This window comes from Camelus ferus, chromosome X (genome assembly GCF_009834535.1).
Source record: "Camelus ferus isolate YT-003-E chromosome X, BCGSAC_Cfer_1.0, whole genome shotgun sequence".
Taxonomy (NCBI): Eukaryota; Metazoa; Chordata; class Mammalia; order Artiodactyla; family Camelidae; genus Camelus; species Camelus ferus.
Window position 1 is genome coordinate 79,353,342 of NC_045732.1, and position 26,490 is coordinate 79,379,831.

Genomic DNA, 26,490 nt, shown 5'->3' on the forward strand with positions numbered 1-26,490 from the left:
GCCACCCAAGTAGCTACGGGACCCTCACCTTCTCTTGTACCTCAGCTCTCTCGCCGTAAAAGCTGCAGAGGGTCACTGGGGGGATTAAATGCTAATTAAGTAGATTCTCTTAACGAAAGCTAATCTGTACCAAGTCTGCTGCCCCCCCCTCACCCCACACTCGAGCACTGGTTTCTTATCCCCTCACCCAGCACCTACCGTGCACAAAGCCACGAGATGGCAGGTAAATCAGCCCCGGTCCCGCCGCTGGGAACCCGGAGGGGATCCGGAGAAGAGGCCCCTGGAGGGGTGCTCGGCCCTCACACCAAGCAAGCACTTTAGCTCAGAGGGAGCACGTGTTAACCAGCAGAATGTAGTTAAAGCCAATCTGTTGCCTGGAAACTGATTACTAAAGATCCAAATAAGACAAATGACCACCAGAACACCGGGCGATGGAAGCAACTGAGCATGCGTGCCTACCACATGCCAGGACGGAGAGCAGGCACCTGGAGGTCTCGCGACAAGGGGAAGGAAGGTGCGGGGGGCCCCACCTCTACTCCAGCAGGAACAGGGCAAGGGGGCTGGGAGAGTTCTGGAAGACATGAGCTTGCTGGCCAGACCTCTCTCGGTGGGGCCAAGGAGGGTTCCAGAGAGAAGCCAGTGGTGTTGGGACACCGCTCCTCACTGGCCCCCAAGTCCCTGCGAAGAAGCGGATGGCAGCGGCGACAGGGCCAACCTAACCCTCGGGGAACAGAAAGCCGACCCGCCGGGAGGCAGCAGCTGCAGGATGGACGCAGCTGCCCTGATTTCAGGCGGGCTGGCCAGAAGCCTGCCGTGCTCTCGGTCCACTGGGTGCCAACCCTCAGCAGCCAGGAGGGCTCCCAGGTGAGAACGCTGAAGCCTCCGAGAGGGCAGGCTACTCCCAAAGGCACGAAGTGGCAGGGCAGGATTCCCGTGCCCTCAGACCCCAAAGTCCCCACACCTCCCCCGTTGCAGACTAAGTGTGTCCCCTCAAATTCACATGTTGAAACCCTAACCCCCAATGTGCAGGTGTTAGAGGGTGTGGCCTTTGGCAGAGGATAAGGGGATGGAGGTGGAGCCTGCAAAGAGCTCGCCCCTTTCTGCTCTCTGCAATGTGAGGACACGGCAAGAAGGGAAGCAGGCTCCCACCAACACAGAACCCACTGGCATCTTGATCTTGGACTTCTCAGCTTCCATTGCTCTGAGAAACACATTTGTTGTTTATTGGTTACCCAACCTCTAATATTTTGTTTTAGCAGCCTGAGCTCGCCCAGTTAGTTCTCCCCCAGGACACCCCTCCTCTCCTGGTATCTAGGACCTCCCCCTCCCTCCTTGGGGTCTCCTCCCACTACTTGGAGCATCCTTTCCTTCACCGAGTTCCTCTCTTGCCCTCCACAGACAGCATTTCGGGGGGGGGGGTGCTTGGCCCCTGCTCACGTGGTGGAGACTCCCTCCGTAGCCTCACCCTCTCTGCCTGAAGACTGCAACCACCACCCAACACACCACTGGGGCCCTGGTCTCAACCTCCAGAGATTTCCCTTCCCCACAGGTCAAAACTCAATTCCTTCCATCCACGTTCACTTTCTCAAGAAGAAATGTGACATACATGCCTTTGGTGCTGTCACACTGCCTCCCCATAGTGGAGTCTGGATTTTGAAGTTAACATCCAATGCCACTTGCTGTCGGGTCCTCTAAATAGTGGCCATCCATTGAGAGACGACCCCAACCCACCAGCCAGCCAGCCAGCCCTGTGTCCCACAGTCGTGGGGCAGCCCCTGCTATTGCGGAGCCGATGGCCCAGCGGCTGGACACAGGCTGAATGAGGAACTGGCCACGTGCTGAGGGGTACGGAGAGCAAAGTGCAGAGCACCACGGGCAGGGAGACCTCCGCACAGCTGGAGACACGCCCTGAGGAAGTGACCTTTAAAGTGTCATCTGAAGGATGGGGGAGCAGTTAGCTTCAGGGGAGGGAGTTGGAGATGACACTGGGATATGCTCAAGGAACTGAAAGAAGCTTCTCACAGCTGCGACGTGGACTCAGGAGGTATTGTGAGGCAGGAAGGAAAGAGTCTGTGGGTGCAGGGCTTCAGAGACCCTGTTCAGGAACTGGCTGTCACCACCTCGAGGCATGGAAGGCACGCACAGAGTGTATGTGTAGATCATCCTGGCCACAATGTGGAGACTGGATTGAAGGGAACCTCTCCAAAACACTAGCAAACTGAGTCCAGCAGCAGAGTAAGGAAATTTTACATCATGACCAAGTGGGACGTATCCCAGGAATGGAAGGGGGTTGTACAGGCTCACGGGGGCTGCCATAACAAAGTGCCACAAACCAGGTGGCTAAAAACAACACAGATCCATTTCCTTACAGCTCTGGGGACTAGAAGTCCAAGATCAAGTTGTTGGCAGGGGTCATTCCTTCTGGTGGCTCTGAAGGAGAATCTGCTCCAGGCCTCGCTCCCAGCCTCAGGGGGTGGCCGGCCATCCTTGGGGCTGCTTGGCATGTAGCTGCACCCCTTCAGTCTCTGCCTTCGCCATCACAGGGCCACCTTCCCTGTGTGTGTCTCTGCATCTCTGCACTGCCTTCTTCTGAGGAAGGACATGAATCACTGGATTTCAGAGCTACTCTAGTTTGAACTCAACTAACTACATCTACAAAGACCCTATTTCCAAATAAGGTCATATTCTAAGGTTCCAGATGGACATGAAGCTTTGGGAGCTGCTGGTCAACCTACTACAGTATCAAAATACAAAAACCAGTCACTGCAATACACCATGTTAACAGAATGAAGGGGAAAAACACATGATCGTCTCAGCTGACACAAAAAAGGCCTTTGAAAATCCAATACCCTTTCATGATGAAACCATTCGACAAATGAAGAATAGAAGGGAATTTCCTTAACCTGATAAGGGCGTGTATGAAAAACCCACAGCTAGTTTACGCAGTGGCGAAAGACTGAAAGCTTTCCCCTTAAGCTTAGGGACAAAACCAGGATGCCTGCTTTCACCAATTCTATTCAGCCTGGCATTCAAGAGGAAGTCCCCTTCTGGTTGCTAGAGGGGATTCTGCCAGATTCATGAATTGCCTAATAAAGCAAATTAGATCTTAAAAGAAAAAGCAAAACATGGTACTCGAGGTTCTTGCCAGGGAATCAGGCAAGAAGAAATAAAACACATCCAGGTTGGAAAGGAAGAAGTAAAACTCTCTACCTGCAGATGACATGACATATAGAGAGGAGCTAATGTGGACCTGGACAGATAAACATCCGTGTCTGCTTCCTAGACACATACACCACTGCAGTTAAAATCACTCTAGACGTGCAATTTGGTGTCCTGCTCCTGTCTTTTCTGTGTGGGATAAAACAATGGGCTGCCCTTGCTCTGCTGGATGTTTAGAGATCGCCTCTGTGAATATAGCTTTTCTCATATTTGTTTTTTTTAATTTCCCTGGGCTAGTACTACAGTGGTGACAGGAAGTCTGCAGAGACGCGGAAAGACTGACGGGGTTACTGATCCACCAGACGTGGGGAGCAAGGGGAACTGATTAATGGAGGATGACTACGCTGAAAAATGCTGCCGCCCCTCTCCCACAAAGACATCCACATCAATCCCTGGCAAGTGTAAATGGGACATTTTTGGAAAGAGGGACTTTGCAGATGTGATTAGGATCTTGAGATAAAGAGAGAATCCGGGGTCATATTGGGCCCTCAATGCCATCACAAGTGTCCTTAGAAGAGAGAAAAGCACAGACACAGATGCAAAGGGGAGGAGGCCGTGTGGTGACAGGGCGGGGACAAGAGTGCTGTGGCCATGGGCGCAGAGAAGCCACTAGAAGCCCGGAGAGGTAAGGAACACATTTTCCCCTGAAGCCCTGAGAAGCAGCACTGCACCACCAGATTCCAACTTCTCGCCTCCGGAACTGTGAGAGAATAAATTTGTGTTGTTTTCAGCCACCAAGCTTGTGGTGATTAGAACAGCCACCTCAGAAACTCAACCGCTGCCCGTCCTCCTCCCAGCCCCATTCCTCCCCGAGCCATCCCCCTACTCAGCAGCCTATGCCCCCATTCGTTGCCAGGCCAGACTCCGGGGTGGGGGTGGGGGAGTGAGCCCCTTGGCATCCTGTACCGAGGCCCCCGGGACTGTGCTGAGTCCATGACGTGCATTCTTCTCACCCTGCTTCAATTCTCTCACAGCCCTCAGCATGAGACAGTTACCTCCCATTTTACAGAAAACAAGCCTGAGGCTGCTAGAGAGGTTAAATAACTTGCTCAGGGTTCCACAGAACACCAGGGGGTTAGAACCTGGAGGAAACCTCAGATGTGACTGACTGCCCAGCCAAGGGCTCTTACTACCCTGCCTCTCAGGCTGCTTCGGATACGCTGAGGTTTTGTGACCTGGGAGACAGCCAAGAGGGGATGCCAACAAGAGAGCGGGATGGAAATTCCATTTGGACGTCTGGAGGGATCAGGGCAGGATAGAAACTTGGGTGGCAAACTCAACACAGAGAGCGTGTTGAAAGTCATGGCACTGGAGGGGATGGCCCAGAAAGATTGTGCCGAGGAGAAAAGAGGACCCCAGACAGTTCGAGGAGCGCCACTATCTGACAGCTGGGAAGAGGGAGAGGAACCAGTGAAGGCAGCTGAGCTGGCCAGGCTGCAGAGGGGGAGAGAGTGGTCCAGGGCCCAAGATGTCGTGAGAGCCAAGAGAATGTAGCCATCCACTCTGAGGTCAATAATGATGACAGCAAACATGACCAGAGTGCTTTCTCAGGGACAGGCAATGTCATAAGCCCTTTACGGTATTGCCTCATTCAACCTTCACATCCACCCCAAAGAGGAGGTGTCCGTCCCTCCCCGTTTACAGAGGAGGCCATCGTGCTCTAGAGAGACGTGGTAACTGCCCATGGTCATGTACAGATAACCACGTGGCCCCCACGCTCTCCCACAGCCCGCTTTACGTTCCTCCAAGCCGCAAGCTGGAGAAGTGCTAGGCAGTCTGTGCGACTGCTTGTTCAGTAGGAGTGTCCCCTCCTTCAGAGAGCAGACAAGCCATCAGTCGCGCACACACGGGGAGAAGGGCGTGCCTGCTAGCATGTCTGCTCTCTGAAGTAGAAGGGAACAGCTCCTCTCATAGTGAGATGGGGAGGTAGGAGGTTGGTCAACAATGGAATAATCACTGAGGAAAGAAGAGGCACAAGCTGCTGAGAGAAACAACCCCCCTCAAGCAGTGCTGAGGGGGCAGAGCAGGGGAGCCCTGAGACGGCCTCCTTGCCATTCATGTGAATGATGTGCTCTGGCACAGTGCTGTCTAGAATGCCCACCCACCTCCTCCTGCTCATCATCCAAAGCCAGCTCAAAGGCCACCTCCTCTGCGGAGCCTTGCCCAGCGTCACAAGCTCCCCCAGAACACAGAGCTGACAGCTCCCATAGACAGCACTGTCTGACTTGGTGTTTCCCCTGGCACCTTGTCCCTAGTAGGTGCTCATTTCATGCTCATTACCCAGGGGTACCAGTAGGCATGAGATGGTAAGGGCTGTCGCCACCGTCCCGATACCTAAAATTACTTGTGAAGAGGGCCAAGTCCTCTGCCTGCCAGGTGCCTGCCTGCAGGACTATGCTGTCGGAAAGCCATTTCATGGTGTTACAGCAGGCAGGTAGCTAGAAATGAGCAGAGAAAGGGGGACACAGGCCAAATGGCAGGAACTGAGCAAAAAGGAGGGGCATGGGCCAAATGTGGTAAGCCATACAGCATGTAAGCACCAGGGGTCCTTGGGCAGAGAAAAGCAGGAAACTCTCGGCTGATTAAGTGGTCACAACTTTTGGGGTGATGAATGGCCTGGAGACCGACAAAGAAAGGTGGGAAAAGGCAGGAATCTCGGGTGTCCGAATGTAACCTCTTGTTCATTATGCCCTCATTACAATAAAATTAGCTTTGCAGACTAGAAGGACCCATCATGCACCAAGGCCATGACACTTCCATCCAGACTAAATAAGGACACAAATCCCTCTTCCCCCTAGAAAGGTAGATCTGGGATGGAAATCCCGGAATATGACCCCAAACCCCTCCCTCCCCAATGAATATTCTGCCCACTTATTTTTACACCCTGTGTAACCAACTTGCCAAAGAAACTCCAGGCAGCTGCTCACCTGAGCCTGCCTGCTCTCCCCTTGAGAGTGGACTATCCATCCCTTAATAAGTCCCCACTTTACCTTCCTAACCTCTGTGTCTTGTCTCTGAATTCTTTCTGGGACGAGACAGGAACCTAACACCAGCAACAGTGGAAAATAGAAGCGACTCAGTTCAGAGCCGTTCCTGTTGGAAAGCAGGTACTGGAGGCTTGACCTCACAGCTGTCGCTAGGTACGAAGGATCTTGTCCCCTTCAGCTGGTGGGACTCAGACAGGAGCTGTGTGTGGATGTCGCTGCTCCATGTGACTTACAGAAACTTTGTCTATCTGCCTTGTTTCACAAAGTTGACTCCATTCTAACAGAGCTTCAGACTGGATGTGAATTAATCAAGTGATCACCATATTTCACAAGTTCAAGGGACTTCCAAGGGCCTCAAGACCCTTTCATTAAAATACTTACTTGATTCTTTAGGTACTAATTCTCTTTCTGGGTCTTCGCTTAGTTCCGCAGACAGGACTGTGCAGGGGCAATGAGAGACAAGATTCCAACCCGCACGAGACACTGCACACAGCCTGAGGGCTACAGACCCAGGCAGGATGGCTGTGGGCCACTCCCGGGGGGGAAGGATTCCACGGGCTCTCTGAGCAGCACGGCTGAGTCATAAAGAGTACGGAAGAAAAGATTCTGCAGCGGTATCGATAAGGTACCTTGTTGGTGTCGGCGACACTGTTTTGCCGGGCATCAAAGATGATAAGTTTGTGAGCTTGCGCATTTGCATCCATTATAGTTTGCAAGTACTTCTCATCCTCCTTGCAGCGTTTATCATTGGGACCCACAAGTGGCTGGCTGCAGCGGGTAATCGTCGCCTGACTCTCTGGATGAATCCATGACAACACCTAGTGTTTGGAAGCAATAAACACTTAGTACAGTTCCTAAAACAGTATGTGCTCTAAGGATTGGGTAGTAAAAACAAGTTCTCTTCTCAAACACATTTGCTTGTGCAGACCCTCCTCAGAGGGGAAAGGCCCGCCCAGAGACAGCAGGGCAGCGGCCAGGGGACTCAGTGTCTGGGTCAGGGAGAAGGAAGTCTGACTATATGAGCTCTACAAATCCCCTCTACCTTTGAAATTCTGTAATTCTAAGAAACCCAGAAACTAAGTCAAACCATCACTAACATCAAGCCCCATTTCTGTTTGACTGGCTAGGCTTAGTTTATCTCCTAATCTAAAAAGACCTCTGAATCTCAGCAACGATGCATGGGGCAAGACGAGCACAAGCAGATACACAGTCTCTTATAAAGTTTAAAGCTGTGTCCCCGAACCTCTCATTTCCCTCCAGCGACCAGGAGACTCAGGCTTATACCAGGCTGCAAACTCAAGGATCAAAAACGCTCACTCCCTCTGTGACTGTGGTGATAATATCAGGGCTGCGTACATATGTCCAAACTCAGCAAATTGTGTCCATTAGACGTGCAGTTTCCTTGTATTTCAACAAAACTGTTTAGAAAAATGCACCCCTTGCTGGCTGCTCTGTTTATTTCTGTTATGGTCCCCCTCCCACGCAGCTACAGCATCCCACTCAGCATCTAGACAGAATGTACCTTCTCGAGGATGACTCGGTGAAACCAGTGATAGGAACTGCTAATGTAACAGCAGGCTAACTCCTTCCTCATTCTCTACTACATTTTGAGAGAGTAGGTGAAGTTACCCTCCCTTATACTTAGTAATGCGAAGTCATACAAGGTGGGGTCGTAGCAAACAGAATGTTTATATAATTAGATGGTTCTTGAGAATCAAAGACACGTTCAGGTTTAGACTTACATTTGTACTTTCCATTTTGTTCACTACACTTTTTTCTGTCTTGTTTTCTTCCATATTAGATCTAACACAGTATATGTTTATATGTAAATGACAGTGTTTCTTACTTACTGGGACTCTACCTTTGGCTCGGAAGGCTGCCACTTTGGAAAGGTCATCATCTTTTACACTAGTTGGCACGACAATGACGGCAGGGTACGTGTCACAGAGCTCATAATTACTATTGACTTTGGATATTTTCCAGCTCTCGTTTGGCAAGCCCTGCAGGGGTTGAGAGAGGAGAGAGGGAGGGGGAAGCACACTTTTACACTTTCAAAAAGTACTAAGCATGAACCACATCCATTTCTTACTTTCTACTAAAATCTATTTATAATTTGTTGTTCACTGCTACTTAAAAGTTTATATATACATTTATTTAATAGAACCCATTTCCTACCCAACCCATTTAAAAAAATCTAATGAAGCATAATTTTCAAACACACTAAAACATGAGGATTATATACTAGAATCCCAATCCTATACATTTCTTTCTATAAAGAGCATAGTGTTTTTGATACCGACGGAAGTTCTTTAGAGAAGCAGAAACTTCTTACAAATGTCTAAAGTAATATAAAACCACCATAACAAATATAGGGTGGAGACAAAGATTAATGTCATGAAAATAATATCTTATTGGAATATCTTCAAACTAACAATGAACTGAACAGCTTCCAGGTATAGGAGCACCTGTCAGACTGATGCAGTCATGCCATATACTTCAAATCTAATATAAGCCATTGCTTTTGATACTTAGTCATCAATTTGCTACCAGAATATCTAATAAAAACCATCTGGCTGATCAGCTTTATAAACCCCCACCCTTGTACTCCACATGCCCTCTAGAGAAAGGACGAACAGTGGCAGAGCCAAGGGTTTGGCACAGGGAGAATGGGGCATCCTGGAGAAGGGGAACCTACCAGCTGGGTAACTCATGCCTACAGACAACTTCTTTCAAAAGGGTTTTCTTCTCCACCTCATCTCTACCCTTTTAGAAAAGAAAAAGATGCTCAACCTAATATTTTCCAGTTGATGGGCAACATACTTTACCTGTCTCTTATATTCAGATACTGGATCATAAACTTTCCATCCATTAACTGGAAACTTTTCTTTATAGCTGAATGCAAAGAGTGTCTGGATACAAAAAAAAAAAAGCCCCATAAAACACATGTTAGTATTTCTTTGCTACGTCATATGCCCAATATTAAAGCTTTTTCTCATGAGCTGAATGTATTAAGATTCCTACTTTAATCTGTAAATTTTGAAGCAACAACTCGACAGTTTTCTTTATCATTACACAGAACTGACAGATTTTAAATATTCTAATACTAGTTACCAACAGAGAGAAAAGAAAAAGGAAACCTCAGGAAGAAGGAATAATTAAACATGAAATCCGCAGACCCCATCAAGGCATTTAGACCTGCAGGAAAAGAGGTTTAGTTTGGTGTGCTTACCTGCCCGTTGGAAAGAGGAAATGCATGTTTGCTGAGGTTTTCAAATATCCCTAGTTTACTCTGTTCTTCCTGTTTATAAGCAAGTCGCAAGTTCCTCATATCCTGTTAAACAATTAGCAAAACTCATTTAACATGTACTGAGTACCTGTGAGGTAGACACCATACTGTGAAGAGATAAATAAAATGTTTTCATTCATATTGCATGTTGCACAGTTGGCCCTCCATATCTGCAGGTTCAACATCTGTAGATTCAACCAAGCATGGATTGAAAATATTGGGGGGAAAAGTTCCAGAAAATTCCAGAACACAAAACTTGAATTCACAGAGTGCCAGTGACTATTTACATAGCACTGATACTGTATTAGGTATTTTAAGGAATCTAGAGAGGATTTCAAGGATCTGCATAGGTTGTATACACATACTGTGGCATTTTATATACAGAGACTTGAGCATCACAGATTTTGGTATCTGTTGGGGGCAGGCGGGGAAGCTGGAACCAATCCCCAGTGGATACCAAGGGATGACTGAACTCTATCTTACTCTAACAAAAGGCAATTGAGGGGAGGGTAATAGCTCAGTGGTAGAGCACATGCTTAGCATGCACAAGGTTCTGGGTTCAATCCCCAGTACCTCCATTTAAAAAATAAAATAAAAACTAATTATTAAAAAAAATTAATTATTTTTGAAAAGGCAATTAACAAAACACCTCCAACAAAATAATAAAAAAATCAAGTGAAGAAATTAGAATAAAGGGGATGTGTTGGGGAAAAACTCAGCAGATGGAACCAAGAATAAGGTTAGTACATAAATGACATGCCATCAAGCCCTGTGCACTTACTTGCTAAAGGTGTGCCACAGAATCAGTTGTGAGCTTTAAGCTACTAAGAGTCAATTACAGAATTCACATCATCCATAAACTAGAAATGCAACAGGGATCTCCCTGAACTCATAGCAAGGACTCCGTGTCACATAGAGACTGCGGCCCTCAGTGACTTCCTTACAGAAATTATAATGCTGTTTCTCAAGATTGGTTTCAAAACACCCTGCCGTGCAAGCCACCGGTCCAAAGCCCAAATGGAAGTTGGCAGGAGCAATGCCAGAAAAGGTGTCTCTGATGGTGCAATTTCTTCTCAGGGCTGGTTTGAGCATTACCCTTGGCCTTTCTAAACCTATGCCGTTAGCTAGACACAAAAGTCTCATTCTCCTCTAACCTTACATGAAAGTTGAAAATAAATATGACCACAAACAAATTAAAGCAAGAGCAGTTGGGCAAGTGATGAAGTTACAGTTGTGATATTATTTATAACAGTGAAAGAATGGAAGTAACCTCAATGTCCATCACTAGGGGCTGGCTAAATGAACTACAGTACCACCAACAGAATACTAAAGAGCTGCTAGAAACAAGAAGCAGCTTGTTATGTACTGCTATCAAGGAGTTGCAAGGCACATTGTCCAGGGGAAAAAGAAAGGGGCAGAACAGTGTACATAACATACAACCATTCACATTTTCAAAGACTGCACGTCCACACTTGCGTGCATAGGCCATCGGTGGAAACTGGTAACAGTGGGTGCCTGCGGGGAGTGGATCCGGCTGGCTGCGTGTTGTCAAACTTAGTTCTTCCTACACACAGTTTTTACACTTTTTGAATTGTGTATCGCTTGTTTAAAAAACAAAACAAAACAACAACCCTACACCTTGCAAGGCTCTCAGGCAGAAGCTGAGATGACTGGGAGCATGGGCCGTGGGATTCTAGGCTAGAAAATGTTTCAAAGCAGCTATTAGCAAAAGCTCACCCCAGCCACAAAAAAATATCCTAGTAAAACAGCCACAGGACACCTGCCTATGTGACATAGCTTCCTGGTGTGCCCTCCCCCAAGATACTCTGGCTGCACACATGCCCCCTGGTCGCTGATGGAGCTGACTTGCCAGTTAGGTCGGCTGGGAGGGAAAAGTACTCCAAGCAAAGGGAAGAGTGTGTGAGAAGTACCAGGAGGGGGTGGGGTGCGGGTATGCGGCGAGTGTGAGCAATTCTAGGCACTGGGACGGCAAAATGAGCAGAGGGTAGATGGAGAGGAAGCTGCAGAGAAGAGGAGGTCAGGCTCACACCGCAGGGTGTCTGTCAGTTTCCCCTCCAGCCTAAGGATGATGGGAAGCTCCCGAAGAGTCCCGAGCAGGGCAATGACCTGTCCCACAATTGCAGAATCAATCAAATCCGCCCTCCGCTTTAAGTTCTTCAATGGCCTGGCACTGCTCTGCATGCAGAACTCTGGACTGAGAAGGGCAACCCCAGTTTCTCCAAGGAGAGGACTGGCGTGTGGTGCCCAAAGGGAGTCTGGTAAGCCAACGGATTCCACGCCCGGCAGAGTACAGGGTTACTTGAAAAAGCGCATTCAACTGCAGTCTAGGGCCAAACAGAGGGAGCTCTCCCCAGAGATTTGATCAAAGCAAACAGGAATCCAACCCCCAAGTTTGGAAGGGAACTTGTCAGTGCGCAGGCAGGATCTCTGTCCTGGTATTTTCGGTAGAGCTGTTAATAAGCTGTGCTCCATGAGGTCAAGTTACTGGGAATGAAACATCAGTGAGGCTGTTCTTAAATGACTAGTCATCATTAAAGTCATCACATACGTTCTGCTTAACCCCTTGGAGGAAGAAAAACAGCTCAGTGCAGGTGAAAATTCCAACACAGCCGAGAAGCTTAACTGTGTATTTAATTACAGAATTCATGAATATTGTTGTCCGTTTGGGAAGTCTTTGACCATCCACTGTTCTAAAGATTAGTCTTAAGACAACAAACTGGAAAAAATACTGAGCTCTGCTTTCCACTGGATTTCTCTGAAATATAATAATGTCACTACCGAGGTTAGCGGGCCATGTTAATTAGAACACTTCAATAGAAAAGAAGAGGTTTACTTCAGTGGCTTATATAATGGTCTGAATTGGTTGACAAAAGGTTGACAAGGTTTGTGTCCTGAAAACATTTGAGTTACTAACAATACAAATTACTCTTACTGTCCAAAGGCCGTGAAGAAGTTCCAAGCTGCACCCCCCCATCAGTGTCACTTGTGTCTGGACCGTACCTTGCACACGATCTCGATGCCACAGGAGTTGTCCCCATGGCTCTGCGCTCCAATCTTCTCAACTCTGCTGATCACTCCCAGGGGGACATCAAGGATGAAATGCGGGTCCTGGGTTTACAAATTAACATGAACACTTGTCAATATCAGTCACAGAGTTTTCATACACTAAGTCTTAGAACATGTTTGCTTATTTTGCATTTCCTCTTGGACCTGGCTGATTTATAACATGCTTTATGAAGTAGATGTTGAGATGACAATCACACTTCCCCTCCAAGTGGAAGTGCTACTTTAACAGTCTTTTTTTTTTCCAAGACACAAAATCCACTTGCAAAAGTGCACATCTTAAAACTCACCCTCTGTTTCTCTCAGGGTGATGGGATTTCAGGATACTTTTTGACTTCTTCTTTATTGTTTACTTTCTTCTGCAGTGTTCTTAAAAATAAAACACACTTTTAAATACTCACCCTCTCTACATTTTTGAAGTACATCTTAAAGTCAGTCACTGTCAGGGTTCCACTCACTGCTCCCACAAATGGGCAGATATACATGACATCCTTCACTGAAAGAAAAAAACCAAAAGACCATCCACTGCCATTGACTTGTTTCAATAAATCTTAACATGAGTTTCCAAATATTCCTACTTATGATCCCAGTTTTCTCAGAACTTAAACATTTTCATTACTTTAAATGAAGACATAGATGGATAGCCTTCTAATAAAATTCCATTTTTTTAAAACAAAATTCCGATTTGCTGCTTAATGAGGTTTTAAGTAAGGGGCCTCATCATAAGTTACATTTTGTCATTTTTTTCCAAGTGGTTAACGTTTTCCCTGAGTGATAAATTAATCACATTCAAAAACACATTAATTAAACTCTGAAGACCCTGAGCTACCATTTCATAAATTACTGCTAATGAAAACTGACTAAAGCTAAACACTGTCCCCTGCTGCACCTCCAAATGAAACTGCTTTAGAGGTAGCAAAAATGAAAACCACATCAATGAAGTGGGGAAAGACTTTGCTTCAAATTCTTCATCAGTTCCATATCAGTTTTTTCACTTATTGTTAATATCCATATCAACACATTTATCAAGACCAACCACATGTACGAGGCCAGGGAGTGTGAAGAAGCTCACACCTATCACAAGGAGACCACATCTTCCCAATCTTCCCAAAGCGCCATTCCATCAAAACGGCAGGAATGGACACAGCAGCCGATGAGTCCTAGCGTGATAATTAAAGGTACTAAGGTTGCCGGTCAGCCAAATCCCCACAACACTTCCATTAAACCCTTCTCTAACTCATGTCCCGAGCAGCTTCTATTGCTGGGGTTCTAGGTCTGAGTGGACATGGTTCCTGCCCACCAGCAGTGACCTGTGAAAAACACGATGCAGAAAATCACCATTATACCACAGCCTGATAAATGCTATCAGAACCACGAGGACATGATGTGGTAAGAGATCAGAGGAGAACAGACTTAACTCAGCAGGGAAGTGGGGGGGGAGGGAGTAGAGGGAGAGGAAGGGAGAAAGGAGAGCTCAGTGAGTTGCCGGTGGTTAGTGGGGCTGGGTCAAAGGGTGCATGAGGACGAGGGCCACGAGGCCAGAGAAAACTTGCTCATGAATGCTCACAACAGTTTTATTTGTAATAGCCAAACAGCAGAAACAACCCAAATACCCATCAATAGATGAATGCATAAAAAAACTGGTGGATCCATACAATGGAATACTACTCAGCAATGAAAAGGAGTGCCTGCTGACCCACGGCACTCACGGTACAGATGAATATCACAATAATTATGTGGAATGGAATAAGTAGACAAAAGAACATACTAAATGACTACATTTCTACAAGACTCTAGAAAATACAAACTAGCCTCTAGTGCCTGGAGAAGGGGAGTAAGGCACAGGAGAGAGGGATTATAAAGGGGCTTAAGGAAACTTCTGGGGGGTGATAGATACGTTCATTTATCTTGACTGTGATGATGGTTTCCCAGGTGGATAGATGTGTCAGAACTCCTCACGTTCACTTTACAGCTGTGTGGTCTGTTGTCTGGGGAAGCAGAAGTCTGACATAACCAGCTCTGCATTTTGGTCCAATCATTCCCAAAGCAGTGGGAGTGGGGCTAGAAACACTCCCAGAGAAGGAACAGCCAGAGAAGCCAGAGGACCACCAGGAGTGAAGGAAGTTCCAGAAGCCAAAGAAGGAAAGTTTCAAAATTCAGGTCGGGGGTGGGGGGAGGGCATAGCTCAGTGCTAGAGTGCATGCCTAGCATGCAGGAGGTCCTGGGTTCAGTCCCCAGTGCCTCCATTAAAAAACACTAATAATAAATAAATAGACCTAATGAAACCCTGCCCAAAAAATTCAGGCTGGGATGAATGGAGGCCGGAGCCACAGACTAGGATCGTCAGTGGGAACAGGTGTTTCCAGGTACTGGTAGGAGAGCCCGGCTACGCAAATGTTCTGGACACAAGATGACTGGACTCTGAGAGCGAACACACCCCTTTGGGAGGGAGCCGTGAGGGAAGAAGGCAACACTGGGCCTAGCAAACCAGACTGTCCAACTGGACCCTGGCAACTGGGAGGTGAAAATATCATACCCAGCTGCCCTCCCATCCACCTGCTGAAACGCCTGGGCGCCTCAAGCCATCACCCTTACAATCCAGGGTGGCAACACACGCCCTCTTATTGCACTAAAACTGTACTTTCTGGACTCTTATAAGCCACTAAAATCTCTTTGCCAAGTTCTCAAAACTTATTAAAAATAGGATGGGGGAAGGGTATGGCTCAGTGGTAGAGCGAGTGCTTAGCATGCACGAGGTCCTGGGTTCAATCCCCAGTGCCTCCATTAAATAAATAAACAAACAAACCTAATTACCTCCCCCACCAAAAAAAAGAATTTTTAAAAAATATATGATATGGATCTTCTATCGAGACATTTTCCTTAGAGTGAGGGGCTCCAACAAAGGCAGTGAACTGACATTACAGTGAGCATCTCATCAGCCTTCCGTTCATCAGGAAAAGCTGGATCTGCCACCCAACACTCAGAGCTTAAAGTCATCCTCTACAGTCTTTTCTCTCTTGAGGTCATGACGACATAAATAAGAATGAAGAGGTCTAGTCCGTTGATCCCCTAATTAAATTGGTCTGGCTGGTCTCTAGCATAGACACCACCTGTGCTTGCAAGTAACATGTCATTTCATTTTATGGAGCTCCGTCAGCGAAGTCTACTCATTACACTTACCAATAGCCTTGATTGATTCTCCGGGAAAAAGTGGTGCTTCTTCCATCTGTGCCAGCTTATTTCCATCCCGTAGAGCCTGGCAAGAAACCAATCAGGAGTAACTCTCACTTTCCACCTGTACACCTGCGAAGAACTCTGGTGGTCTGTGCTCTTGCTACAAGGCTACAGAAGCGTGCAAAATGTATGCCCCCGTCCCCTTACAAGACAGTTTCAAAGCTCAGCATCACAGGACACCATGCTGCATGTTCTAGCAAATTGTTACACATATTTCAAGTTCACAGTTAGAAAGCATTAATATAGAAATGGCTTGACATGACAGATAGATACTGTAATCACTACACAAACAGCTATCATAAGGTGCGTTCAGAATTTGGAAATAAGGTTAAAAGGGTTACCTCTGAGCATGAAACTAATACAAATAAAATTAACACTGGACGTAGATGCTTAGCCAGCTGTAGAAATGGTCCAGCTATGAGATCGTCTTGGAAACCTCAAAGTCTAATTAAAGAAACCAGAGAGGGGATCTCTTACTAAGGAAAGCCCTAGGCTTTTGTACTGCAGCCCAGCAACCTGTGTTTGCAGAGTGTAGGAGGGGGGACAGGGCAAGTGGGCTAGTCACTGGGTATCCCACCCAGTTCACAAGAGGGCGCCCTCATCTGGCAGACAGGAGTATTTCAAGCACTCCTGTGGAGCAGGGTGTGGTCACCAGGCTTCTCCCAAGTAAATTCATTCTGTTGATTCCATGCTCACCAAGCAAATTGCTAATGAGGTATCAGGATTCCTGCTACAATGACACTAGGAAAAGGATGGCTGGAGAGATACATGTCCACATGTCTAAATGTCCAGGTCAGCACTGCAGCCCAGTAGCCAGTCTCTTGTGAGCTTGGTTGGATGGTGCAGGATGACTCAGGGGAGCTGAGAAAATAGTGTTCTTGAACTACAAAGCTGAGGACCAAAGCCTGAAGTCAGTGCCTATTCCGAGCTACTGCCACCCTGTGAGATACTGCCAAGGAAACAGGTCACTTTCTCCTGGGCATCTCTGATATAACGTGTCATTAATAAGAATAAGGTACTTAACCCCAGCAATTCCCAAGCTGTGTTTTAGAGAGCATTAAATTCCCAAGATATGTGAATAGGGCTTTTTTTTTTATTTTGTTAAAGTTTGGGAAATTCTGGGTTAAAGAAAACAAGTTAAGCTGGGTTTTTTGTTTGCTTTTAAGTGAGAAGAGTCTTTGGCCTGTTAGTCTACGCCGAATCAGCAAGGGGGCGCTAGAGCACGCTGCATTTCCCCTACCTCGTCCATCCGGCTGCATGATACCTGGTAACATCGGGAGGCCACTAGTGTTCAGCGTAGAACAGGTTGGACGATACTAAGTTTTCAGCATAATTTCGTGAGGCAAAATATTAAAAATTGGTATCTTTTATAATTCTAACCTAAATTATTGAAAATTCAAAAGAATTATTTTGCATAGTTTTAAGAATATTTCAATATATTTTATAAAGGGACTTAAAGGTCAATTTAAAAACACTATACATAGTAGTTTCATCCAATTTCACAAAATAAAGAAAGGAAAACGTCAAACTATAAAGAGCAAATTGGATGCTAAATGTTGGTCAAGATATGTCTGTTCAGGGAGGGCACAAAATGACATAGTCCATCGTCCTCCTTATCAAGATACATGATTAAAATAATACAGATTAGTGTTTGTTCATTCTTACCTCCAAGCAATTTTATTCAGTTTGAATTTTTAGCCCAGATTGGTTTTTAAGACACTTCTCAGTCAAAAATTTTAGAGACAGAGAACTGTTCGGGGGGACGTGGAGAAGCATTGGTGGACTCATTTATACTCACACCTGATTTGGAAATACATCTTTGACACAATAGAGCATAAACAATATTTATACTTTCAAAAGTTGAGTTTTAGAAACACTTAAAAAATCACCAATCTTAATAGAAGCCTGATTTTGAAAGTCAGCTTTCTTTAATTTGTTGTGTGATCTAATAATTAATTTTATACTATTACAGAATGAGGAAGCTATTTTAATCAATATTCAAGTTTTAAATGACTTCAAATGTTACATTGTTAAAGTTTATTTTAATGGCTAAATATTATTGTGCATCATATAGGCTTAAATTCCTTAACATATTTAAAAATAAATGAGAATAGGTTATTTTGAAATATGTTTACTAAAGCAAGCTGTTCTAATCAACTGAAGAGGTGGGGAGAAATCTGAGTTCCTTTAAGCTTTTTAGCAAGCCACATCAAACACTTTACCTAAAGTCCTCAACCCAGGACTAATAAAATGTTGTTGGGAGGCAGCAGTGATTGGGACCATTTTGAGAAAGTACAAGGCTCTCGAGATAGAGGTTGGAGACCAGTCGTTTCTCTTCTCTCCTGATGGTCACGTTAAATCTGGCTTGAAATACCTGTGCATTTAGATGAGGCATGAATGTGCTGGTGAGACAGTGAGACAAACCTCTCACTAATAATAATTAAATCTGGGACAAGCTTTGTAAGTGATGAAAAAGCAACTATCAGAAAAAAAAAATGATCTCACTGCTTCAGATTTCCCCATAGAAGGTTCACTTTGCACAGGAAAGACATTGAGCTTTAGCATAGAAATTCAAGAGAATGGTTCTTCAAGGTTCATTGTTTTGTGAGTACGGTAGATTCCGTCTAGAAAGCTGGTGTTAGGAGCTAGGACTCACACTTGTACTATATTAAGCTTTGACTGCAACTTCCAAGTTGCACAGGACATGATTTGACCCTTGATTTATCCAACCCATGTACAGCATCATCAAAGAAAGGAAAACGCTCACGGATAAAGTGTGTCTTGTGAACACGCCCAGTCCTCTGGGTGCCTTTTTGCTCCCGGTGTTGCCCCAGTGAGGAATTCTCTCTGAGGATCTCATTCCAACCCTGTTCTGGTGACTGGAAGGTCCCACTGAAGGCCCATCAACCTCCTGATCTCTCCACTACCTTCTCCTCCACCTGAACCCCAGCGAGCAGCAGGGTGGAGAGTTTCTCTAACAGCTGCATGCTGAAAGCAGGTTTTCAAATTGGGCTCTTCAAGGCGCTCCCAGGGTCACCGCGGGAGGGTGGGTGGGGCACAGGCACAGCTGAGCACAGGCAGTTTGCCACGCTTCCCTGGAGCTGCTCTTCCGGCAGTTTCATATGTTGAGTTTCTACATAATCTTTGGGGTAAATTCTGCGGCTTTAAAAGACTCCAGAGAGTCCAGAGGTACTAAACGAAGAGTAAGCACTCGAGAAAACTCAGTGAGTGATTTTCTTATTTTGATTAATAACTCTAAGATATATGGACTCATTTCCACAAATCCCTACAGGGTACCAGGCGCTGTGCTGGGTACAGACTTTGCAAAGTGGAATAAAGCAGAATCTGTACCCTCAAAGAGCACCCTTAGCGTATGCACCTGTCCCTCTAAGTCTTTGTGAAGGCACTTCAGAGCCCTGTTGTGACTGAGGCTCAGTAACCTCAGCAGTAAAGCCATCTGGGAAGGCTGAGAAGCAGAGATGACCAAACATCTGGTTGACAAAATGTTGGATAAACCAATTTTTGCAAATAATGTCAGAATGGAATCTACCAAACTCGGACAGGAGGGTACGACTGTAGTGGTAAAAAGCACTTGCTTGTTCTCTAGAAATCTAGTATGAAATGGCTTCTAAATACACGATCTGTAACTACAAACAGATGAACACGTAGAACTTGCCACCTGATCAGCTTCAGCTTCAGAAGGGTAGCCATTGTGTTCTTCCTGAAGCTCCTGCACAGCACCAGGTGCATGGACAAGAAAAGGCAAAGAGGGGAAAGAGAAACACGTGCAAACAGACAGGTGAAAGGACAGCAGTTCTTTTTTTAAAGAGACAGTAAGCATGTAAAAGTCGACACACCTTTCATGGCTTTTTGCAAGTCACAACCATTTTCCCCCTTGGAGTTAAGGAAATAACGTGTGGGCCATCTACAGCATCCTCAGCCTAAAATGGGGTATCTATTCTGGGTTTGTGTTGGGGTAGAAAAATGAAAAGCAGACAAACATCATGGATTTCAAAGAATGTATACTGTCTTTTTAAAATCAAGCATTACTGTAGCATACAGCAAAGAAACCAAACAACAGACACAGACATGCTCATAGCAAATGTATCATACCACGGAAACCGGGCAAACGGCACGATCAAGCCAAAATACAAAGGCAATTTATAGACATGTGTCTTAAACCCAGTAAGTATCCACATACTGTAAGGAACCATTATGGTATCTAGGGGTCAAGTCCACTGGTATTAACAGTTCCACACACATGCTCATGCACACACCACGTGCTGGAGTCAAACACAGATATATACAAACAGTCTGTTACTGCTAATTAAAGATTGTGATCTATGAATCAATACCGTATTAAATATTTATAATTACAGTATCAACGTGCTTCAAACAAACAGCTAAAATGTCACATATCTTTAACTCTTTCCAATCCTTTTACATGTATACTGTTTTTAATTTAATTTCTTTATAGGATCAGCTATTGAAACTTTAAGAGCTTGGACTTTTCATTTAGCAGGTGGTATAACTAGTATGAATACTGAAGATGACAAGATTGTAACCCTCTTTAAAAGTGGTCTCAAGTCTCTGAGGCTGAAAATATTGAAATTTAGCATCGATGTATTTTTCCTTCAAGAAACTTTGGTTCCAATGACCACATTTCTTTAAAAGGCAATCAGTGAAGTAGCAAAGCTTTTAAAGAGTTTACTATTTCCCACCTTTCATTTTTGTCAATAAAACAGCTACTTAATATTTTTTTACTTAATATGTTTTTTATCTTTTATCATCAGACTGAATTTAGTACACAGTTTGTACTGACACCCTTCAAAGCAGGACAATTATTTAAATGCAACCAGTTTTTTGAAATTTCCATTTTTTTTAAGTGTAAAGAAAATGGAATCATTCTTTGATAAAAATTTTACAAATGGAAGAATGAATGACTAAACAACAACCAACCCCCCCACAGCATTTCAAAGTCCATGCAGATATAAAGCCAAGCACTAACATTTAACAATGGGAATCAGTGAAAGAAAATGAGTCCCAGGGGCAAAAGGACACACGGTGGGAACAAAATTAAACAAAGGTAAACCAACTAGAATAACAAGAATCTGACTTAACCTGCTTAGTTCTGTACTACTTCATTGGCTTCAATAAGATTAAAACTTTAACACTGAAGTCATTAAATTATTCTGTCAAAATCCACATTGTTTTCATTTAATGGAAATAGGTTAATTTTCAACATCTGACACTCAGGTTTAAATACATGCACATTACCAATCTTTGTCTTGCTTTATGAATATTCTGAAATAAAGGGAAGGAAAATCATGAGGAAAATAAAAGCTATAAACCACTAGTTGTAACAGCTACCTCTGTATTTTAAGAAATACTAAATGGGGCTGATTTTGCTAAATTTATCTTCAAGACCTGCACTTCTGGTTTGGGGATTCATCATGCAAACACAAAGTCTTACTTGACCTTGTAATCAAGACTTGAAGTCTTAGATGTCTTACTTAGGATGGACAACAACTGACCACTTTGTTATTGTTGTTAAATTCTTCAGCATGAATTACATGAGGAACGAGGTTAAAAGAGGACTACGTAGGCCTACCCTTACAAGACCCTGCCATGAATATCCATCCGGTCAGAATTCATGTAACACAGCAAGTCAGTACTGCACACTGGTAACAATTTTAGCATCCTGCCCTCATACACGGTGGCTTTTATCGCACATAAAAACATTGTAACAAATAAAGCATTTCTAGTGAACACTTAAAGCTATGACAGAGCAGAGCAAATTGATCTGAGTGACTCATAAAACCAATGAGAAGGTAAAGAACACTAAATAGACCGAGTGTTCAATAAAGCACAGAGACACACAAGTAGGAGGCCCATCCGCTGAAAGCCAAAAATCCTTACCCTTATATCAGGCCTCCTGAAAACCTGTCAGTTAAAACACAGAACATCATCATCATGGACATGTCACTATTGACTTCAAAAGATGCCATTAAGTTCACCAGCCCACGCCCTAGGAAACATCATAATCCTCAAAATAAAACCAAGCAGATCGATCCTAACACATTTGCCCTCTAAGTTTCATTCGATATCCAATCAATCCTAACACATTTGTCCTGTAATTTTCAGGCAAGTCTATGATTTGGAGAAACTTACCGCCCTTAGGCTAAGACAAACTGCATTATTTTAAACACAAACCCCTTCTGTCAAGGGCTATTACAAGACAATGTGAACAGGCTGTGTTTGAAAAGTTCATTTGTGTGTCTGTTTGGAATACTGAATGCATTCTCCCCGTAGAAACAATGATATAAAAAGGCGGTTCGGCCCCCAAACCAGCCCACAGAAACAAAACAAAACCGAACCAAGAAACCACAAAAGCGCCCACAGCTGATGCAGAAGCTCAGATGGAGTGTTAATGGTTTCACAAAGCCTAGTTAACCACAAATCTTAACCTGGTTTCTGCAGGAATTCCATTTCCAACTGGCACTTGGGACTCCCAAATTAAACTCCCTGGTGTGGCCGCCCCACAGGGCCAAGGTGCCATCCCTCACGCCAGCCCCGCCCGCTGCGTGGGAAAGGGGTGGCCACGTGGGGAGTGGTGGGGAAGGGAGAGGAGGGCAAGGGAGGCCCCAGGCCAGGGGAAGCCAAGCTTTACTAAATTGGGACACTGATTTCAGCGAGGTTATTCCTATGCCCGTTGCCTGTGACTCCCACTTGAACGTGCAGCACAAGCATCTGGGCAGTTCTGGGCAAAGGAAACATCCCAGAGAAAGGATGGAACTTTTGAGCAGCCAATAGCGGTAACAGTCTGAGGAAGACGTGAATCATCTGTTCTCCATTCTACAGCCTGAAATCCTATGTTATTTACACAGCACACTGGATGTTCTGTGGAAAACAGGTTATTTAAAAAAAAAGTCACTGGAGGTTTTTATTATAGGTTTTACTCAGGATAGATAAGAAGATCACATGAATACGAGGATACAGACTTCAAAAAAAATCACTGTATCACCATTAAAAGAAAATACTCTGAAGTAAAAAAGGTATTCTGAATTAAGTGATGCTGTAGCTCAAGGGGAATTAAGGCCTAGAAGTTCCTAAATATAGACTATTTAGACTAAGAAGCTTAAACTTGGCTTTTTTGGTTTTGGTAGGGGTGGTGGTGATGGATTTGTTTCTCATCTTAATTGTGGTGATAGTTTCCTAAGTGTATGCTTATCAAAACTTATCAATTTGTATACTTTAAATATGTGGTTTATCATTTGTTAATTATAAGAAAGTTAGTACAAAATAAATAAAATATATGTTTATGTTAATTTAAAAAACTCAAAACTGGACATATATGGTAATAAAAACTCTGGAGCTTCATTCCTCAGTGATAACCACGTTTAACTAGACCGATTTTTCACTGTCTCCATAACCATAAATATGGTTACACCCCTACTTCCTGATTTGTCAACTCTGAACAGTAGCTTTCCCAACTACCTCCCTCTTCCCAATCTGACAGAAATTTAAATTTTCAGTTCTCTTACTGTCATCCTTCTGCAGCAGCTGCATCATTAAAAAAAAAAAAAAGACCCATGAAATGATTTTTTAGGTGCCCTCTTCTGAGAACCTTGTATATATTAATTCATTTTACTCTCAGAACAACCGTGTGAGATAAAACCTATTATTGGCCACATTTTTGGATGACAAAACCAAGGCACAGTTAAGTACTACCTGGCCAAGTTCAAGGTGGCTGAGCAAGTACTTAAACCCAGATAACCTGCTCACTGCCTCAGCTGTGGTGCCACTCTAATTAACACACAGAAACTAAAGCCTTCAAATATACATCCAATCTCTTGTAACCTCCTTTGGGGTTGATGAAGAAACCGACATCACTGCCTCTTCCCTCGCTTCTCCTCTGCCTCCAAACCTCCGCTCCAGCATGTTCCTACTTTCACATTTGTTCTGTAACTACAATTAACTTTTGAATGCTTTGTCTATAAAGTGATAGCAACAACTGAAAATAAAAACGCAGTGGACCTGGGCCTTGTATGTAGGAGCTGCACCACTGCCAATAAGCCTTTGCTGTTGGAAGGAGGAACTAACCCAGAAGGAAAGGGGTAGGATGATAATCTGCTTTCACACTCACAGAGTTCACCTGTTCTAGTGGCGCTCGCGGTGTTCCTGGTGTGAGGCCAGGTGGGTCCACGGAGGCGCACCTGAAAGCCTCTGACTTGATACCCCTATGGCTCTCTCTGCTTTACAGGTCTCATCTCTCCGGAAATAAGCCGTTTCAGACACACAGAGAGGTTCATTTCCTTTTTCTTGAATCTGATTCTGATCGAGGCCAGAGAAGAGAGCAGTGGTTTGGAGTGGAGAGGCCGGGGCCAGCTCTCACCGGCAGATTGGAGCCTCCGCATACCTGCACTTGGCCTCAGCTTCAACACATACAAAAGGAGAGCAGTCTAGGAATGACTGCAAGGTCCTGACCACAGAGGAGGTTCTCACATCCGAGGAGTCATTTTGGCTTCACTGGAAGACTTCAGAAAACATCTCCCCACCCTAGGCTAAGGGAGGCACGTCGGCATAGTGGTTGAAAGCATGGGCTCTGGAGTGGAACCCTGCCTCCATCACTTACCGCCTGGGAGACCTCAGCCAGCCACACAGGCAGCGGAGGGAGCCTTAGTCTCCCCCTCTCTAAATCAGCGATGCTGAGTGCACCTTCCTCATAAGCTGTTGCGAGGGTTAAATCAGGTAACGGCTGTCCCTGCGGTGGATAAATACTCAGGAAGCGGGGGCTGTTAGTATCGGTACTATTTAGGTAACCTGTAGGTGATGGCTCTCAGCCTCCCCAACTTGCACTGCAACTCCCTTGACCTGCCCTACACCCCCTGGCAACTCCTACACACGCCGAGATCCTATGAGAAGGTGCAAACAAGTTCATGATGATCTCAGTCTACTTTAACACAGCAAGCAGACTGCCCAAAAGTTAACTAAAAATGTACCTGCCTCTAAATGGCTTTCACTAAATCAAGAAAAAGCACTATAAAATGACCCCACTTCTGGACACAGCTCCTAATACCCTTGCAATTAGGGGTGCTTGGAGCATCTTTTGTTCTAATATTTGATCTTTGATCCCAGTTCCTGATGCAGGGCTCCTAAAACGCTTCGAATTATTTGGGTGATAGAAGTGTCTTCTGTTCTAAAGAGGTGACTTCTTGGTGGGCTCCTGGATGGGGGCTGATTATCAGAAAGATCAAGCCATGATTTGAAGCTTGGAACTTCCAGCTTCACTCCCCATCCTTTGGAGAGGGGAGAAGGGCTGGAAAATGAGGAGTTGATAATTGATCACGCCTATTTAGTGGCCTCCAAAAAGATCCCTAAGCCACAGCATTCAGAGAGCTTCTGAGCTGAACACATCTATGTGCTGGGAGGGTGGTGTACCCCAACTCCATGGGAACAGAAGTGCCTGTGCTTGGGACCCTCCCAGACCTCATCCTATGTATCTCTTCATCTGGCTGTTCATCTGGAGCCTTTTCGTATATCCTTTATTATATAATGAACTGGTAAACCTCAGTGTTTACCTGAGTTCTGTCAGTTATTCTAGCAAATGATGGAACTCAAGGAGGGAGTTGTGGGAACCCCCAATTTATAGCCAAGGCAGGCAGAAGTTGTGAGTAACCCGGGGATCGACTGCTTGCAATTGGCATCTGAAATGAGAACTGTTGGGGGACTGAGCCCTTAACCTGTGGGCTCTCCGCTAACTCTGGTTACTATCAGAATCAAACTGAATTGTTGTTGGAGAATTGGTCAGTGTGGGAAAAAACCCACACATCCGGTATCACAAGTATTCTAAGAGGGTGGGGATTCAAACCCAAGCCGGCTGGGTTTAGTGCTGGTGCTCTTAACCTCTATTCAGCCCCACCTAAACCTGTTCCCCTTCTGAGGAGGCTGCCAAGTGCCCTTAAGGCTGAATGCCCAGAATGCCCTGCTCTGCCCACCTTGTTCCTCCCACCGCACCTTGTTTCCTTATCTATTTCAACACTCACCATAGTCCAATTTGTACTGTATTTTTCGGTGTCTCTTTCTTCTACTGTGAATTCCATGCAGCCCAGCCCAGCCTCTTGCACATAATAGCTGCTCACATCACCTTTAGGGAAGTCGACTAGTGTTCAGCAATTACAATACACTCCTCTTATATTCTTTTTACATATCATGTACATTTTTGTAGAGTAATAGTATAAGGCAAATGAGCACTATATTCATTTCATACATTTGCTGCCCTTTTTAAAACAGTAAACGTCTGCTGTAACACCCATTATTACAGATGAGGACACTGAGGCTCAGCAAGGTGAAGTAATTTGTTGGGCAGCTAGTCAGTTACAGGGCTGGAACTCAAGGCAAAGTGCTCTGACTCCAAATTTTGTGATCTTTTTAATAAACCATATAAGATGGTTCCCAAATAAATAGCAGTTTTTTATGAATGAGTTATCATTGAGTTTATGCCTCCAAGAGGCTTCTTTCCAAGAAAAGATTGTAATATTGGAGTAAAAACACCCCTGTTTTCTGTCTTTGGTGTAAAGTCTATAAATAAAGTAATTTTGCTTTAGCAATCAGATCACTACAAGATGAGTTAAAGACTATGAACTCTTGGGTCTTGCTGCAGGCACCTCAATAACCAGC

The 26,490-nt window shown here is 44.9% G+C and overlaps 1 protein-coding gene across 6 annotated transcripts in view; it reads right to left on the reverse strand.

Annotated features, from left to right (window-relative positions):
- The window catches only part of MTMR1 (myotubularin related protein 1), a 61,673-nt gene that overhangs the window by 22,835 nt on the left and 12,348 nt on the right, over nt 1-26,490 (reverse strand). For 2 of the 6 annotated variants that reach the window (XM_032475682.1, XM_032475683.1), the window contains 7 exons: nt 15,757-15,832; nt 12,978-13,072; nt 12,514-12,621; nt 9,436-9,537; nt 9,032-9,115; nt 8,057-8,206; nt 6,836-7,024 (listed from right to left, as the gene is read on the reverse strand). In XM_032475682.1, the coding sequence (XP_032331573.1) occupies nt 6,836-7,024; nt 8,057-8,206; nt 9,032-9,115; nt 9,436-9,537; nt 12,514-12,621; nt 12,978-13,072; nt 15,757-15,832 (804 nt within the window). Of the gene's footprint in view, nt 1-6,835; nt 7,025-8,056; nt 8,207-9,031; nt 9,116-9,435; nt 9,538-12,513; nt 12,622-12,977; nt 13,073-15,756; nt 15,833-19,489; nt 19,541-21,087; nt 21,115-21,729; nt 21,754-26,490 lie in introns of all 6 variants that reach the window. The other 4 variants (XM_032475678.1, XM_032475679.1, XM_032475680.1 and 1 more) reach the window with 4 other exon arrangements.